Source organism: Balaenoptera physalus (genome assembly GCF_965194825.1).
Source record: "Balaenoptera physalus genome assembly, chromosome: 14".
Lineage (NCBI taxonomy): Eukaryota > Metazoa > Chordata > Mammalia > Artiodactyla > Balaenopteridae > Balaenoptera > Balaenoptera physalus.
The window spans coordinates 14,346,152-14,359,391 of NC_138893.1; the positions used below are offsets into that span (position 1 = coordinate 14,346,152).

At 58.2% G+C, this 13,240-nt stretch overlaps 1 protein-coding gene across 1 annotated transcript; it reads left to right on the top strand.

Moving 5' to 3' along the window:
• Positions 1 to 343: 343 nt before the first annotated feature.
• AGT (angiotensinogen) lies at positions 344 to 13,240 on the top strand. Its single transcript, XM_082424021.1, has 5 exons — positions 344 to 478; positions 5,145 to 6,012; positions 9,800 to 10,067; positions 11,718 to 11,862; positions 12,530 to 13,240. Exons 2-5 carry the CDS (start codon positions 5,184 to 5,186, stop codon positions 12,719 to 12,721), a joined length of 1,434 nt encoding a protein of 477 aa, XP_082280147.1. The 5' UTR covers positions 344 to 478; positions 5,145 to 5,183; the 3' UTR covers positions 12,722 to 13,240.

Consider the following 13,240-nt stretch of genomic DNA (forward strand, 5'->3'; position numbering starts at 1 on the left):
ACCCATGAGCCCGCACATCCTTGGGGCCTCTCAGAAGCACACCCCAAGGGGACTCCGGTCCAAGGCTTGGGCGGCTGGCCTCGGGCCATCACATCTGGGGGCCGAGACGCATCACACCACCACATGGGACACTCCTGTGTCCCATAACAGCAGCTTCTGCTCGGGAGAACTTCAGTAAATGTGTAACTTGACCATGTACCGGCTCGGTCTGTCAGAGGCAACAGCGTGCATCGATCTCCCTGGCTTCCTGGACGGAGGCCCAGCGTGAGAGTCGCCTGGTCTGGCGTCCGTCCCTCTAGTCGGGCAGCTGCCTGAGGCCCCCACCCCCACGGCCCGGCGCCGTGATGCAACCCCTGTCCCGAGCCTGAACACAGGGCAGCCTCGGAACGGCACGGTCCCCACCCTGCAGACATAAATAGGGCCTCAGCGGCCCAGCCACAGGAAGAGGCCACCCCTGTCTTGGGGACCAGAGTAGAAGGTAAGCAGGAGCCTTCTCCGCACCTACCCCTCCCCAGCTCTCTCCAGCCGGGGGGCTTGTCCGCTGTGGGAGGAAAGCTGGGGGCTCTGCTGGGGGCAGGGGAAGAGCTGCCGGAAGGCCACGGCTAAACAGCACCCAGGACCCAGGCGCCAGGGGCCAGTGGTGACCTGGGCTGCAGCGGACGTTACTACTGAAGTCGCTGAGGCTGTCTCTTCCCCCAGGCCTGGGCTGTCCTTCCTCTGAGCCCACCCTGGGTCTCACCAGGGGACCTGCTCCCCTCAGCGGCAGGCAGGCTGGCCTCTCCCTCTGAGCAGGGCTGGGTCCTGCGGGGTTGGCCTGGGAGAAGACTCACCATGGTCAGCAGTCCACTGGGTCCTCTTCTGGCCAGAGGGGCAGCAAGGCTTGTGCAGGCAGTGGAGCTGGGGGGAAGGGCAGGCTCAGTGAGCCCGGGGCTGCGTCCGTGCAGGGCTCAGGGGAGCGGTGGCCTTGTCTCCTGCAGCTCTGTTGAGGCAGTGCTGGCTCTGGTCCCGGGCTCCCTGAGCCTTGGTTTGCTCATCTATAAAATGGAACCAATGGCAACGCCTGGCCTCCCTTGCTCAGGGACTTGCTATAAATTAAGAGTGCTAATACATCCTGAAAGTGCTTCCTAAACTTTAGAATAAACGAAAAAGACATGGTCTTATTACTTTGGCTCATGAGTAGTATAGATTAGTGCTTAACAGTGTGGACTGTGGAGTCAGGGGCTCCGGGTTTGAATACTAGATCTGTCTCTTACTGGCTGTGTGACCTTGAGCAAGTCTCTGAACCTCTCTGTTCCTCTGCAAAACAGCACTAACCCATTCATTTAGCCACTACCTGTTGAGTACTTGCTGGCACATTTTGGGGAGTGTGAGACACATCAGTGAAGAAAACAGAGCAAGAATCTCACTCCTGTGGGATGTGCATTCATTGCTTAGCATGGCAGTACATGCTAAACAGAAGAAATAAAAGAATAACTCAGTGACACAGAGTGTTGCAGGTGACCAGTGCCATGGGGAAGGGAAAGGAGGGCAGGGGGAGTGAGTTCAGAGTGCCAGGCATGTCGGGGCCAGTCGCAGCATGAAATCTGGTGGCGGTGAGGCATGGGCAGGAAGGTAGGGCTGCTGTGAGGGTTGGAGGACTTGATCCTTGAAATCGCTAGAACAGTGAACCTCCTTATACATGCCTTAGCTGCCGTCCTCACCGTTATCCTTACGCACAGGGCCCTGAGAAGTAGGGAAGCCTAGGAGGAGGGGCTGGTGAAGGGGGAGGCCAAGGACGGGGGGATGGAAGAGAATGGAACCCAAGGAGAGGGCGTCAGGCCAGGCCGGCCGGGTGCCGACTTAGAACCGGGGCTGCAGCCACGGACCACAACTGAGAGCCAGCAACAGTCTCAGAAATCACCTGAAATGGTGCTGTGCCTCCAGGAAGCCAGCATGGGGCTGCGATTACCTGCCTGGCCCCCACCCGGGACCCTCAGGCCTGTCACTGAAGGAGTGTTCCACGCTCGGGCCCCAGCGGTTTCCCCGGCGACTTGACTTGCTGTGGCCTTTTACATCCTTTTACACGAGACGTCAGCTGGCAACTTAGGCCCGCGTAACAGGAAGCCCTATAAAGAAGGGAGAATCTTCCGTCCCTTGTTTCCGTGTCGTGTGGTTCCTCGTGAGAACAGTGGGTTGTGTCAAATGCCTTGGAAGGAGGGGAGGCAGGGGCTGAGACCGGAGGTCAAAGTTCCCTTGGCCACTCGGCGCCTAGAGCAGGGCGAGCACACAGCGTGTGGGAGCTGGAGGCCTAGAGCAGTTGCAGTCAGCACGCCTGGGGGAGGAAACCACGCTGACCGGCCGTGCATGGGTGTGCAGGAACCGTCCAGGCCTCAAGGTGACCTGGAGGCTGTGGTGACGTCCCACAGCTCCTAGGAGGCCCAGGCCAGCTCTGGGAGGGCCGGGGGAGGATGGGGAAGGATGCGGAGGCTGAGCGGTAGCCTGGTGGTCTAGCACACCCCTTCAGAACAATGAGGGAGGTGCCGTGTAAAAATGGCCAGGAATGAATGAAGCCATACAGGCAGCATGCATCCTCTCAGTGAGAACCATCGCAGAATAAACGAGCAGAGCTGGCCCGGGAGCTTCCTCTCCCAGGGGTTCGGCCCACTCCCGTGCTCTTGGCCAGAGGTGAGGCTGGGGCAGAATCGCAGGGCTCTTGAGCCAAAAGGGTGCTGCAGACTGTCCCGCCCGCCCCGGGTGACCCGTGTCTAGGGAGAGGTTCTAAACCATTGCAGCACATCCGTGTCGCCTGGGAGAACGCGACACAGACCAGTGAAATCCGGCTGTTGGTGGGTGGGGCTTGGTAGGGTGACAGAGCTCCTCGGGGATTCCACTAGCAGGAAAGAGGGAGCTGGTGTGGGGTTGACACAGGTGAGGGATGCCTGGGCTTCCCCGGCCTGAGCCCACGGTGCTTAGTCCCGGCTGCATGTTGAGACCCCTGGGAGACTAAACACCCCTTCCCAGACCCCTCCCCAGGGTCCCTTAGTTAGCATGTCTGGGGGTGCGGCCCAGGTCTTCATAGTTCCTGAGCCTTCCCGGCTGAGTCCCTTGAGCACCGGGGGAGAGTAAAGTAGGTTGGAATCGGATGTCTGTTACATCCTTGCTGTATGACCTTGGGAACATTTCTCCACACCTTAGAACTCCCCTTTGTGTGTCTGCAAAGAAGGGAAACAATTCCTTCCTTAAGTGATCGTGTAAAGGTTAGATAGGATGATCTATGGGAAAGGGCTTTTGTGAACTGTCACGTACCAAACAAATCTGAGATCTCCATTCTTAGATTATACACATAGCTGGGAAATGAGGGGAACATTCCCCAGGGGATACTACACAGCTGGATTGTTCTTGCCAGGCTGATTTATAACACAGGAAAAACCTCTGTGTGTGTTAGTCTTGTACTCCAAGCTGGTTTACCACCTACCCTGGGGCTTGGAGGCCCACAGAGACCTGCTGTCTACCCCACGTTTTGTTCTCTGGGGAAAACTGATAGCCATAACCGTGTGGGCATTTTAGTGCCGTGGGCTGCCACAAGTACCACACGCTGGGGTCTTAAACAACGGAAATCTATTTTCTCATGATTCTGGAGGCTGGAAGTCAGAGATCAAGGTGTTGGCAGGGGTGGCTTCTTCTGAGGCCTCTCTCCTTGGCCTGCAGGTCTCCTGGCCATCTTCTCCTTGTATTTTCGAGCGGTCCTCCCTCTGTCTGTGTTTTAATCTCCTCTTCGTATAAGGACACCAGTCAGATTGGATTAGGGCCACCCTGATGGCCTGATTTAACCTACATTACCTCTATAAAGACTCTGTCTCCAAATATAGTCACTTTAAAAAAATTTTTTTTAAATATTTATTTTTATTTTTTTGTTTTGGCCGCGTCGGGTCTGAGTTGCAGCACGTGGGATCTTTCGTTATGGCGAGCGGGCTTCTCTCTGGTCACGGCGTGTGGGCTTAGTTGCCCCGCAGCACGTAGGATCTTAGTTCCCCGACCAGGGATCGAACCCGCGTCCCCTGCACTGAGAGTCGGATTCTTAACCACTGGACCACCAGGGAAGTCCCTAAATATAGTCACACTTTGAGGCACTGGGGGTCAGGACTTTGTTGACGAAAACAATCTATATTAGGAATAGAAAACTCTTTGATTTCAGCCAAACTGAGGACTATAGCAGGGAGACACGGATACAGGAAGCACGTGAATTGGATTCCACCAGACAACAAAAGAGAGGAGGCTTGTAAAGGCAAAAACTGCAAAATTACATAAGCTGTTTGTCAAGGATTAGGATTGGAACTGGCAAGAAGTAAGGGTGTTTGTTTAGCAAGGATTGGTTGGGGTCCAAAAAGGTTGCATAGTTACAAGGGGAGACCTTGAGACCATAACGTTGCAGCTGGCAGCTGCTAGCTGATATTATTTTGAGAATGGCTGGTAGTGTCCTTGAGTCTGATAGAGTTCAGAAATTTCAAGTTCTCAGTGATGCAGGAACATGTCTGAAAGCACATCTGCAGTGGCCACCCAGCTCCATTTTGGATAAGCCAGAATGACTTCCCCATGCCTCAATATGTAAACATTTCTTCCATCAACTTTAACATATGAATTTTTAAATTTTTGCATAAAATCATGATACATTTTTACTCAAAGTGTTCCTTTAAAAATAAGTTAAAATGTTTCCATATTACTCTTTTGTTAAACATGTAATTATTGACCAAAGCATCATATCACTAATTAGCACAAGGTAAAAATAACATAAGCCACTCACATATTCTTGAAGAAAAATACTTGCGATATTTTGTGAAAACATTTGTTTACATTTTTTACTTGACTTAATGAACCGTTTCATATTTTTTCTTTAAAATCTACAAATGTCTTCATATTCAGGCATCCTCACCACTCTAAAATTTAAACAAAACCCAAACCCAACCCCAAAATAAAACCCCGCGAAAGCACAACTCAGCCCGTGACAGTGCGATGTGCACCTCGATCATATACACAGATATTTTCCACAGAGCTCTGAACCACTTCCTTTCTGACATCTGTAAGACATGGATGGATTTCTCCTGTGCCGACTGGTTGTAGGGAATATTGCTAGAGGGCATTCAGTAATCCTCTTTCACCCTTCACAGAATATTTCAGGGTCCGCAGAAGCGAGCAGCCCGTCAGAGATGGCGCCTGCTGGCCTGAGCCTGGGGGCCTCCGTCCTTTGCCTCTTGGCCTGGGCTCGCCTGGCCACTGCAGACCGGGTGTATATACACCCCTTCCACCTCCTTGTTTACAGCAAGAGCAGCTGTGACCAGCTGGAGAAGCCCAGTGCGGCGTCGCCCCCAGACCCGACCTTCACACCTGTCCCGATTCAGGCCAAGTCGTCTGCCGTGGATGAGCTGGCCCTGCGTGAACAGCTGGTTCGAGCCACCCAGAAGCTGGAGGCCGAAGACCGGCTGCGGGCCGTGAACGTGGGGATGTTGCTCAACTTCATGGGCTTCCACATGTACAAGATGCTGAGCGAGACACGGAGCGCGGCCAGCGGGGCTGTACTCTCCCCGGTGGCTCTCTTTGGCACCCTGACCTCTTTCTACCTGGGGGCCTTGGACCCCACGGCCAGCAGACTACAGGCGTTCCTGGGCGTCCCGGGGGAGGATCAGGGCTGCACCTCCCGGCTGGATGGTCACAAGGTCCTGTCCGCCCTGCAGACCATCCAGGGCCTCCTGGTGGCCCAGGGCGGGGCCGGCAGCCGGGCCAGGCTGCTCCTGTCCACGGTGGTGGGGCTGTTCACGGCCCCTGGCCTGCGCCTGAAGCAGCCATTCGTGCAGGGCCTGTCTGCCATCACCCCTGTCACCCTCTCCCGCTCGCTAGACTTGTCCACGGACCCAGATCTCGCCGCCGAGAAGATCAACAGGTTCATGCAGGCTGTGACGGGGTGGGAGATGGGCAGGCCCCTGACAGGGGTCAGCCCAGACAGCACCCTGCTCTTCAACGCTTACGTCCGCTTCCAAGGTAAGGCCAGCCCTCGGGGGGGCTCTGCCCCCGGCCGGTGCAGGAGGGTGGCAGTTCTTTGTCTGTACGGACTTAATGTCCGACGTCTCAGTTCAGCTGAGCAGGGCTGGGCCTGGAGAGGGGCAGGGTGGCAGATGTGGAGAAGTACCTGGGGCCACCCTCACGGAGGACGAAGTGGTTGCCCCACTGGGCTCCTTGGATGGGCATTGGCCGAGCATCTGCCTCCCCCGCTGCTGCCCTACTATGTGCAGCTCCTGCACTGCATCCTTTTACTTTCATCACTGAATCCCCTCGTGATGCGGTGAGAGGCGTGATTGCCTTTGTTTACCAGTGAGGAAACAGACTCAGAGAAACAAAGGGACCGCTCCCGATGGTAGAGCCACAAGCGGGGGTCCCGGGTTCCAAACTCACGTCTCGTGGCCCTGTGGCCCAGCTCCACGCTCAGAAGGGACGGGTTCCTGCCTGTTGAGAAGATCAAGGGTTCTCGTCCTTGAGAAGGTCACTGTCCCATGCAAAAATAACCAGTCTGCTTACATCACTTTCATATTGGGAGAGGTTATTACCAAAAAAAATCCCTAAGACACAAGTTGTTCATTCATTCAAAAACAATCGTTGAGGATGTAGTACTTGCAAGACTCTGAGCTGGCGCCTCAGAGGGGACAAGCAGGGAGGCCACACAGCTTGCTGACTGCGGTTTACCAGAAAGCTGGATCCCGCGGGCCAGTGCCCCAGCCCCAGAGCTGCAGCCAAGGCGCGCTGGGAAGGTGGCCCGGGGCTCAGAGCACTCGGCGAGGGGCGTCACCTGGGAGACGACAGAAGGAAGGCCTGGGAAATGGCGCAAGGCTGCCAAGGTCAGGGCGAGGAACCAGAAGAGGAGCGGCTTTGTTTGGCCTGAGCTCAGAAGGAGAGAATGGGACCAGTGTTAGGCAACGCCACAAAGATGGGTCAGGGCCAGATTTTGAGACTTTGGATGTGATGCTGGGAGTTTGGAGCTGTGGGTGTCTGGGAGCTGAGTGGCAGGCGTTCTGCTCAGAGGTCATCCCTGGCCCGCACTGCGGGGACCGGAGGCCAGGTGAGTGGTTGGAAGGTTGTGCAATTGCCCGGCAAACTCTCCTGGGAACAGGCCCTGAGGTCTCGGCTCTGTGAACGGAGGGGTAGGCTAAGGAGGCCGCACGTGAGGTGCCATCAGGACGGGCAACTAGCAGAGCCGAGAGACAAGGAAGCAGGCGGTCGGAGGGCAGGGCCGTGGGGACGGGGGAAGGCTGAACAGAGCGCGGTCCTTTTCTTACTCTGATAATATCCTGGAAGGCTGAAAATCTGCAAAGAGAAGGCCTCCAGCCTGCCTTTGGGAGCAGGGGGAAGGCGCTAACCCCAGGAGGGCCCAGGTCCCCACGCTGACAGGTCCCGGGAGCGGAGCCCAGGCAGGGGCCACGCAGCCAGGGGCGGCCGCACCCCGTGGAGGGTGGAGGGGGCCTGTGAGCTCGGCCCGCCGTCCCTAAGAGGAGCCTGGGAGGAGAGCTCAATGCGAAAGGCCTGCCCCCCAAGAGGCAGAGCCAGAGGGCCACTGGTGCCAGAAAGGGCCACACCCGTTTTCCTTACCTGGCGAGACGTCCTTCATCTCTGGATGAGGACCGGGTGCTGCGTTCTTCAGCGGAGCGGAGAGAAGCGGGCAGTCACCCTCGTTTCAGACTCCCAGATCTTATTGGAGGCAGCACCCTTCTTTCCCTTTTCGCTTGTTGGTGGAAAAAATTTAGTCCTTCTTTCCCTATACACTAACCAGCCTCCTGCCAGGTCTGTGGTCCCCTGGGGAGCCAGAGGACGGACGCTGCAGCTCCTCGTGCGCAGCCCTCCCGGAAGCCGACCTTGTCTGTAGACACAGGGCTCCGAGGATGGAGGACAGGGCAGAGGCTGGGTGCCCTGGCCACTCCCTTCTCACAAGACCCAGGCTCCCTGCCCCCAGCTCCCTCCCCCCTCTCTCCTTGGAGACCCCGGACTCATTTAAGTCACCTCTGCTCAGATCTCCAAGTGCCAGGTGCCCCGGGGCCACTCTGCGATGGGCACATCTCTCAACCTCACCTTGTTCTCCCAGGAACAACCACACAATGGGCCGTTCAAGGGGCTGGGAGGACTGCAGAGGGAGGGATACGCTGGTGTGCCCCCAGGTGCCAGCGCCTTCAGCAAGCTGCTCAACAACAGCTGAGGCGGCTGGCAGCTCAGCTCCGCAACCCCCACGCCACAGCCCGCCCCTGGGGGTGGGAGGGGACAGGGAGGGCTCGCCCCGCTCAGGGCGCAGCACAGAGGTAGCACACAGCACTTCCGCTCACATCCACTGGTCACTGGATCGTCTGTCTGTCCCTAGCAGCAAGCAGTACCGAGAAACGTGAAACGATTCTGTACGCTAGTGTAACGGTGGACACGCCATTGAGCGTTTGTCCAAACCTGTAAACCGTCCAGCACCAGGCGTGAATTGTGTGAACTCTGGAACTCTGGGTGACGATGATGTGGCCACTTCGGTTCCTCAGTGTTACCCAACGTACCGTCTAATGGGGATGCTCGTTGTAGGGGGCTGTGTGCTGGGGAGGGGGGAGTAGGGGACGTATGGGAAAGACCTGCACTTTTCTCGCAATTTTGCCATGAACCTAAAACGGCTCTAAGAAATAAAGTGGTTCTTCTGGTTTGTTGTTTGTTTCTTAAAGTGAGCATGGCAGAGCCCAGGCTTGGGGCCAGGACAGCTCTGGGTCTGAGTTTACCTGGTTATTAGCAGGGTAGGGTCCTCGAGCTGGTTTCCTTTGTGGGCCTCAGGCCTGGCATGGACTACGCCTTCAACATTGGCAGTTGGTAGATTCTGCAGGAGGAAGAACTGATGGTTGGGGGTCCTGGGGCTCGTGAACTTCGGGGGCCAGGAAAGTGCAGAGCAGCCTGGGGCTGGGGCAGGGGCGACGCTTTGGCGGGGAGGGGGGAGGGAAAGGGGGAGGGGGAGGGGAGGGGAGGGGTGGAGGAGGGCAGAGGAAGAGGAGGGGGAGGGGAGGGCGAGGGGAAGGGGAGGGGAAGGGGGAGTGGAAGGGGAGGGGGAGGGGGAGGGGGAAGGGGAGGGGAGGGGAAGGGGGAGGGGAAGGGGAGGGGGAGGGGGAAAGGGAGGGGAAGGGAGGGGGAGGGGAAGGGGAGGGGAGGGGGAGGGGAGGGCAAAGGGAAGGGGAGGGGAAGGGGAAGGGGAGGGGGAGGGGAGGGGGAGGGCAGGGGAAGGGGAGGGGGAGGGGAGGGGGAGGGGAGGGGGAGGGCAGGGGAAGGGGAGGGGGAGGGGAGGGGAAGGGGGAGGGGAGGGAGAGGGGAAGGTGAGGGGAAGGGGAGGGGAAGGGGGAGGGGAAGGGGAGGGGGAAGGGGAAGGGGAGGGGAAGGGAGGGGGAGGGGAAGGGGAGGGGAGGGTGAGGGGAGGGCAAAGGGAAGGGGAGGGGAAGGGGAAGGGGAGGGGGAGGGGAGGGGGAGGGCAGGGGAAGGGGAGGGGGAGGGGAGGGGAAGGGGGAGGGGAGGGAGAGGGGAAGGGGAGGGGAGGGGGAGGGGAGGGCGAGGGGAAGGGGAGGGGAAGGGGGAGGGGAAGGGGAGGGGGAGGGGGAAGGGGAGGGGAAGGGAGGGGGAGGGGAAGGGGAGGGGGAGGGGGAAGGGGAGGAAGGGGAGAGAAAGGGGGAGGGGGAGGGGAGGGGAGGGGGAGGGGAAGGGGTTCTGCAGCCCGACCTGCCTCCCACCTTCCCTCTCCCGACTCTTCCCTTCCTGTCTCCTGCCGGGTCCCCAGGAAAGATGAAGGGGTTCTCCCTGCTGCCGGGGCTCCAGGAGTTCTGGGTGGACAACACCACCTCAGTGTCGGTCCCCATGCTCTCGGGCATCGGCACCTTCCACTACTGGAGCGACACCCAGAACAACCTCTCCGTGACCCGCGTGCCCCTCAGCGCCAACGCCTGCCTGCTGCTCATCCAGCCGCACCGCGCCCCCGACCTGCGGCAGGTGGAGGCCGTCACCTTCCAGCACACCTTCCTGAGCTGGATGAAGAACCTCTCTCCCCGGTACGGCTCCGGGAGACTGCTTGGACGCTCCTGGGCTGCGCCCCTGGAGAGCGGGGAGCTGCACGGGCGGCTCTGCCCGGGCAGTGGGGGGCACGGGTGGGCGTGGGCGCGGTGTGGGCGCCCAGCGGGTGGGGTGGCGATGGTGCCTGAGCATCCTCCACCCAGCGGTGCCCCCTCCGTCCGTGGACCCAGCTCTTGATTTGTCTTCTCTCTCTGGGTGCAGGAGAGGTAGGGGAGGAGGGGGCCCGCTTTTCCCTGTGCTTCCGTTTACCCACAGGGCTGGGAGGCCCACGGTCCACACGCCCTCTGAGAGGGGACCTTGGCCGTGTGTGATCCGCTGCATTCCAACAGCTTCCGGGGGACGGACTTTCCAGCAGCACTGGGACCCCTTCAACAGCCCTGGGAGCAGGGGGGCTTTCTCGGGGTGCTGCTCGACTCCAGGACTCCCCTAGTTGGCTGCCTGGGTCATCTGCTCCTCTTTCCTCCTGTGACGGGAATAAAGTAACTCCCCTCCACTGGGGCATTAGACTTGCTTACATATCAGGCCCGGAGCAGCGGGTCCAGAAGTCTGTTCTGAGACAGGCACCAAGGGGCACAGAGGGCCTCCTGAGGTCAACTCTTTTGAAGTCATTTTTTAAAAATTGTGGTAAACACATAACCTAGAATTTACCACCCGAGCCATTTTTTAGTGTATATCTCTGTGGCATCAATACCTTCATATTTTTGTGCTACCAACCATCCGTCTCCAGAAACTTTTCATCTTCCCAAACTGAAGCTCTGTCCCCATTGATCACTAACAACTCATTTCCCCTCCCCGCAGCCCCTGGCGACCACCCTTCTACTTTGTCTCTATGAATTCCACTCTGCTGTGTACCTCCTATAAGTGGTATCATATAGTATTTGTCCTTTTGTGTTGGGCTTATTTCACTGAGCATAACGTTCTCAAGGCTCATGCATGTTGTCTCATGTGTCAGAATGTCCTTCCTCTCTGAGGCTGGAGAGTATTCCATTGTGGGATCTGCCACGGTCTGTTTATCCATCCATCCGCTGATGTACACCTGGGTCACTTCCACCTTTTGGTTGTTGTGAATAGTGGTGCTCTGGACATGGGTGTACTGTCAACCCTGTAAGGGTTTGGGGCATCGCTGGAAACATCTATGGGCTCTCAGGGGTGCCCAAGGAAGGCAGAGGTAGTACATGGAGGTGAACTGACTTGACATAAGTGACATGCCCGGCACAGAAGCTGACATTGTACCTTCTCCCCCTCCCATGGGGAGCTCACCACTGAAAGGTAGTCAGTGAGACACGACACGTTATCTTAGAGGACAGCGTTTTAAAATTAACCGAGTACGCGTTCAATGCAGTCAACCTAAAAAAGTAGAAAAAAGAATAGACAACTATTCACATCAACCCCCAGAGAGCACCGTTGTTAAATACTGTACATCCCTCCCACAGAATTTCAAAGAAAATGAAGGGTTTTTTTGTTGCATTTGTCGCTGAAAATTTTCCCGAGACACCCTAGCTGGGTGAGGGTGGCAAACGCCCCCTCCTTCGGGGACACATGCCACCCGGCTTCCCGGGTCTTCCGTGAGTCCGGCGTGGCCTGGGGCTTCACAGCGGGAGCTTGGTAACCGTGTGTCGTCTCCCCAGGGCCATCCGCCTGACCGTGCCCCAGCTGACACTGAAAGGGTCCTACGACCTGCAGGACCTGCTTGCCCAGACCAAGCTGCCCACCCTGCTGGGCGCTGAGGCGAACCTGGGCAAAATCAGCGATGTCAACCTCAGAGTTGGAAAGGTACCGTGCCGCCGGCGTCTGTGCCTGACGTGGGCTCTGTGTGTTCCCGGGGTTGGGAGGCACGGGCGGGAGGGACACAGAGGAGGCCCGGGGGACAGGAGGAGAGAGGGGAGCGCATGGCCGGGTGGCTGGGGGCCCAGGGTGGCAGAGAAGTGACCAGAGCTCTCTGAGGCTTTCCAGGGACAGCTGAAGAGCAGCAAACCTCTCCCCACCACGCACTCTGGGCTCTGACCCGGCTGGCCCAGCCTCGGGTCCTCCCCAGATCCTACAGCAGGGTGGGGACCGGGACCCGGGGAGTAGGGCCTCTAGGCCGGCTGCCAGCCCTGCCACACAGCTCCTGGCTTCAGGGACGCACTTAGCAGTAGACGGACTGTCCAGGGGCACAGGGGGCGACGGACGCCCGCAACCGAGAAACGCCTGCACGCTGGGAGGGAGGGGAGGCCGGGCGGCTCACAGTCGTGGGCCCGGAGCCCTCTGTGCTGAGTTCGCAGAGAGAAGCACCCGCCGGGGACAGCAGGGGAAGGTGGAGACGGGCGGGTTTGGGGGACACTTTGGGGAGGAGCTGTCACATCGTGTGAGTCGGGCCGAGGGAGGGCGGGCAGGCTGGAGAGTGGTCCTCTCCCGGGCCCGGCCTTCAGGAGCGACCCCCAGGCTCGCTGCTTTGCAGGTGCTGAACAGCGTTCTCTTTGAGCTACAAGCAGACGAGGGAGAGCAGCCCACGGAGTCCGCACCGCAGCCCGCTGGGCCCGAGGTCTTGGAGGTGACCCTGAACAGCCCATTCCTGTTGGCCGTCTTGGAGCGAGACTCGGCCGCCCTGCACTTCCTTGGCCGCGTGTCCAACCCGCTGAGCGCCGCGTGAGGCCCGCCGCCCGTGTGTCACCGCCGGTGTCACCACCCGTCCCCGTTCTCTTCCACGGAGTCCACCGGGGGCCGGGAGCGGCCGCTCCTCCTGGGAAACGCGCGCTGTGTACAATGAGCATCCTTCTCGGGCGGCTGGGGGGATGCAGGGCCACGAGCCGTGTTCTGTACAGGCCACTGCTCCTGAAGGAGCTTGAACACACCAGCTTGTCTGTGAAACCGAAAATGGTTTCCTTTTTCATCGAGGACAGAAATCGGGCTTTAAAATTAAAACACCCCTTTCTCGTTGCCCCAGGCTCACCTTTGGCTTACTGAGTGTGACGATGACCTGCAAGTGGTCCACGATGCGTTCCTTTCTCCGGGTTTCTCAGTTTTTCTTTCCCCTGATACTTGTGGTTTTTGAAAAACACACGATGAAAAAAAAACACAAGCGTCTGAATGTACGTTAGACTGTAATCCCATAGCTGACTATCCCTGCGTTATTAATAAATGTCTTGCAACAATAAGCAAAAATGAAAAA

What these genes read in the sequence shown, in the direction of transcription:
- AGT (XM_082424021.1), top strand. Translation starts at nt 5,184, where the DNA reads ATGGCGCCTGCTGGCCTGAGCCTGGGGGCCTCCGTCCTTTGCCTCTTG. An exon ending in CGCTTACGTCCGCTTCCAAG is followed by an intron (nt 6,013 to 9,799) that starts GTAAGGCCAGCC and finishes CCGGGTCCCCAG; the next exon opens with GAAAGATGAAGGGGTTCTCC. An exon ending in TCAACCTCAGAGTTGGAAAG is followed by an intron (nt 11,863 to 12,529) that starts GTACCGTGCCGC and finishes GCTGCTTTGCAG; the next exon opens with GTGCTGAACAGCGTTCTCTT.